Raw genomic sequence first — 4954 nt, 5'->3', positions numbered from 1 at the left:
GGCGCATAAAGTTGTGTGTTATTTATCTGTTTTTACACGTGTGGTCAAAAATAATTCTAAAATTAAAACTGGCAAAATGAAAAAGCTCCATATTTGTGGGTTATGATTACGCACGGATCCAATACGTAGTGACGTGTATTGTTACACACACACACACACACACACACACACACACACACACACACACACACACAAACCAATATACACTTAGAAGCCGTGGAAATGATTTCGATATAATAATTGCTCCTTTGCACTCCAGCCACTCACTGAATGGTGTCTCGTGCGAGTTCCGTCTGCAGTAATAAACATAACCGCAAGGTGGCAGCAGCATTTCATAAATGCCCCACATCCATTTAAACCGCTCCAGGCTCTCAAAGCCCCCTAACAAGTTAATAAATCTCAATCTATATAACAAAAATCACATGTGTGACATCGGGAAAATGCCCGGAAATAAGATGAGAGAGCATATTTCTCAGTCCCCAGATAAATAACCCTAAAACAGAGGGCTCTGAATTGAGAACCGTGTACTCTTATATTTTTTTTAAAGCAATAAAGAAATTTAAACAGTTGGGATCACCGCTGGAGGATCATGGGAGTTAAAGTAACGCATAAGATGAAATTCAACTTACCTGAGCATGCTTGAAGACTGGAAAAGAAAGTTTCCTGCAGACGCCTGCAGACAGTCTCCTCTCTGGACACCAGAGGGCGCCAAACGCGTAATTATGTCTGCTGAGTGGAATCCTCTCTTCTCTTCCCTCCCTCCTGATTTTCTGCTTTAAAAGTGTCAGCAGAGTCGGGTTGTTTTTATTTCTATCATTTAATCGGTTGAGTGGTGGAGTCATTTGGAAAAATAGTGAGACTGAGCAAAATATCTTTTAACTTGTACCTTTGAAAAGGATAACATGCTTACATAAATTTATATGGAGATTTTGGGCTTTACTTTGATAGAGAAACTACAGCAGTGGTGCCAAAACAAACAATAACTAAAATGAGAAATATACTTCGAAAAAAAACATGCATATAAACTTAATTTTTAAAATACATATCAAAGTTTGTAACCTTGCTTTTTCCAACAGAGCAGCATAAATTATTATGTATTATGCGTTTTTTCCTTTTTTTTTTTCTTCCTTTTTTCCCCCCTAATTTGTTGTGATGTTTAAATCGTGTTTTCCAGTGCTTTTCGGCTCTAGATATCTTAAATAATAGAGGGTTAAGGAGGACTGGGTGGGCAGGCCGTGGTATTAAGTAAAAGGCCCGTCGTGAATTGTGTAAATAGCCCAGGGCGATGGAAAAAGTTCATGCCCGGGTCCATGTAAGGAGAAACCGGCGGAGCACCAGGCCACTGCACGGACATTTAATTAAGACGACCTGCAGAGGATTACTGCGATATTGGGACTGTAACTTTGCCTCACAATGATCATTAACAATTTCATGCACAGTCGCCCCTGACAGCAGGGCAATATAGGAGCCTTCAGGGTCGGCTTATTCAGCTTTTTTTTCTGCCTTTGGTCAGAAAGTTCTGCACTGATTTACTCTCCAGGCCTCCGCCTGGGCCTTTCCCAAGCTATTATTCCAACACTGTAATAAGAAAGACCATTTTCAAACCTCGAGATGCAACAATAAACAAAAATCTGTCCGTGAATAATCAGCCATTAACGCGTAAAGCATGCCGAATGGCCGGGATTTGTTTGTTTATGCAGCTACCGGGACAATAAATAGCGAAAAGGGCCTTAAAAGTCACATTCGGGCATTTTGATGAGAAAACACACGTGTGAGGTGTCGCCATCGTCCCATTTGGTTTCCTGCCCTCAGATGCGTTTTGTTGGATAAGCTGTCGCACCTCGGATGCCTCTCGGCCCCGGAGTGGCTTTAATTCCCGGTGTAATGAGCTCGCACTTCACCGCCCGCTGCCAGCGACGCGCACTTTGATCTGGCGCTCATCTGCTGCTGGTGTCGAGACCCTCCGACCAATAAAAGACGCTTTAAAATGCGTTAAGCTGCGCGTAAACTTCGCCATTTGGTTTACGACGTTTGTTGTCTTTTTCATTCAATAGGAAACACAATTCTATCAGATAAGTTACTGTTAGGAGCCATTGTCAATGAAAACATTCCAAAATTTGTAAATAATTACGTTGATTTCTTTTCTTTGATAAAATATAATAATTTCCCGACCTGTGTTTATTCAGATTAATATATAGAAACCAGATTTACAAAGTTGGACAATTAAAATGTTTTTTCCTCCATTTTTTTTTTTGAAAGTCTGAAGAAGAATGATCAGGAAAGAGTGCAGGATTATGCATTTTATGGTCTGATTGTGTACATGTGAGTTACTCCGGCACGTCTGGAGTCTTGGCCGGAGTGGGCTGGGAGTTACCAACACCTCCTCTGAGTTTTTTTTTTTTTTTTTTTTTTTTTTTTTTTAAATGAAAAGCCCCGAGTGTGGCCAGCAGCTTTCTGCTCTCCCTGCACGAGCTGACTTCCCATTGGACGATTCCTGCACTTTTCTGGGCGGCGCTTCCCCGGCAGCAAAAAAGGAGGAAAGAATTTAACTGCGCAAAAGTCCTGTGTGCTGACGGATGTCCAAAGTTCAGAACTTTTTCAATGTGCGTTTCGAGTGGACACAAGGATGGGGACAGCTTAAACGCAGCAATCTGCGCCGTGACTCCGAGTTTTCTCCTCTTTTTGCTTTTGAGAAGCTGAGATCTGAGCAGCATTCAGAGGGAGAAGTTGGAACTTTTTTTCTTTCTGTCTTCATTTTGGAGCTTTATTTAATTTTTCTTTTTTAACGGATCACAGTAAAAAAAAAAAAAAAAAAAAAAAAAAGCCATGCAGGCTCGCTACTCCGTCTCCAGCCCCAACTCCCTGGGTGTCGTGCCGTACATCAGCAGCGACCCGAGCTACTACCGGGCCGCAGCCGGTGGGGGATACACGGGAATGGCAGCGCCAATGAACATGTACTCTCACGCGGCTCACGACCAGTATCCCGCCAGCATGGCCCGTGCGTACGGACCGTACACCCCCCAGCCTCAGCCCAAGGATATGGTGAAGCCCCCTTACAGCTACATCGCGCTCATCACCATGGCTATCCAGAACTCGCCCGACAAGAAGGTGACCCTGAACGGGATTTACCAGTTTATCATGGAGAGGTTTCCATTTTACCGAGACAACAAGCAGGGCTGGCAGAACAGCATCAGGCACAATCTGTCGCTCAATGAGTGTTTTGTCAAGGTGCCCCGCGATGATAAAAAGCCCGGAAAAGGCAGCTACTGGACCTTGGACCCGGACTCTTACAACATGTTTGAAAACGGGAGCTTCCTGAGGCGGAGGCGACGCTTCAAGAAGAAGGACGCGCTGAAGGAGAAGGAAGAGCGGCTGCAGAAGGAGCCGCCGCCGCGGCAGCAGGGCCGGGAGCAGGAGCAGCCGGTGCAGGGCTCCCAGCCCGTCCGGGTCCAGGATATTAAGACCGAGAACGGGGCCGTCACGCCGCCGCAGGCCGACTCGCCCTCCCTGAGCACCGTCCCCAAGATCGAGAGCCCGGACAGCAGCAGCATGTCCAGCGGGAGCCCGCACAGCATCCCCTCCAGCAGGTCCATCGGCATGGACAGCTCCGAGCACCACCAGCACCACAGCCAGGCCTCGACGCAGGGCTTCAGCGTGGACAACATCATGACCTCCCTCCGGGGGTCTCCGCAAGGGGCCACCGAGCTCGCCTCCGGCCTCAGCGCCTCCACCAGGACAGGTATAACCCCGTCTTTGTCCTTAAACTATTCCCCGAGTCAGACGTCTGTCTATAGTTCACCGTGTAACCAGAACTCCATCTCCACTACCTCCAACGCGACCTACCATTGTAACATGCAAGCCATGAGCCTTTACGCCGGGGACAGATCGAGCCACTTGGCACCGAGCACCACGGTGGACGAGACGTTGCCAGATTACTCGGTCACGACCACCTCGTCCTCCCTGAGCCACGGTAATCTAAACTCTGGGCAGGAGGGCCACCACCCCCACCAAGGGAGGCTCACCTCATGGTACCTCAACCAGGCCGGAGACCTGGGCCACCTGGGCGCAGCCTACCCGGCACAGCAGCAGAACTTCCACTCAGTCAGAGAGATGTTTGAGTCCCAGAGAATTGGCTTGAATAACTCGCCGGTCAATGGGAATAACAGCTGTCAGATGTCATTCCCACCGAGCCAGTCCATCTATCGCACTTCGGGAGCTTTCGTATATGACTGCAGCAAGTTCTGACCCCCCCCCCAAAAAAAACACACAGGCTCAGTGCTCCCCTCCCGGTGTTAGAACTCTCTCTCTCTCAGTAAGATCCAGCGGGTTTTACCCGTCTCATCTGCCCACAGCACATGGACAAATGTGTGACAGACAACTCTGAGAGAAAAGACTTGATCTCGGTTTTTTTTCTAAAGAACAGTGTTACTGCAAATAACACGTAAGTCTCTCTTTGCTTTTGTGGCTTCATGTGATATGTTAAATATATGTCACTCTTCATGGACATGTAAAATGCATAGTAATTTATTTCTAAACTGTAGCCAGATATTATGGACCAAACACCAAAAAAAAAAAAAAGTGTTTCTAAATTGAATTGCCTTAATTGTCCAAAAAAAAAAAAATTTTTTTTGTTCCATTATAAAAGTAAGGAAAAGGAACGTGTATATCGCCGTACTATTTCAAAGATTTTTCATTTGTTGAAAAGTATTCTGAAGGATTTGTTTGTTTGTTTAATAAATTGTCATTTTATGTGAGTTAAAGTTATGCCTCAGACTTTTATTCAGCTTAGTTTTTTTTTTTTTGTCACTTTACCGTCTGGTCCTTGTCAGATTGGTTGGAAAGGCTCTTTTTTTAAAAATTCTTTCAAAATTTGTTAAGTATGAGTTCATAACAATAGTTTGAAGGAAAATGTCATGCTCCAAATACTGTTACTGACACCTGAAATAATATTACT

General features: G+C 45.4%; 1 protein-coding gene across 1 annotated transcript; it reads left to right on the top strand.

The window, feature by feature from the left end:
* The first annotated feature begins 2538 nt into the window (after positions 1-2538).
* Positions 2539-4247, top strand: foxc1a (forkhead box C1a). Its single transcript, XM_030115767.1, has one exon. The coding sequence runs from the start codon at positions 2827-2829 to the stop codon at positions 4243-4245; it is 1419 nt and encodes a 472-aa protein (XP_029971627.1). The 5' UTR covers positions 2539-2826; the 3' UTR covers positions 4246-4247.
* Positions 4248-4954: the final 707 nt, after the last annotated feature.

Source organism: Salarias fasciatus, chromosome 18, assembly GCF_902148845.1.
Source record: "Salarias fasciatus chromosome 18, fSalaFa1.1, whole genome shotgun sequence".
NCBI lineage: Eukaryota > Metazoa > Chordata > Actinopteri > Blenniiformes > Blenniidae > Salarias > Salarias fasciatus.
The sequence above is the reverse complement of the archived record's forward strand: the minus strand, read 5'-3'. Positions and strand labels throughout refer to the sequence as shown.

Excerpts from the sequence above, each read along its gene's own strand:
- foxc1a (XM_030115767.1), top strand. The coding sequence starts at position 2,827 with ATGCAGGCTCGCTACTCCGTCTCCAGCCCCAACTCCCTGGGTGTCGTG.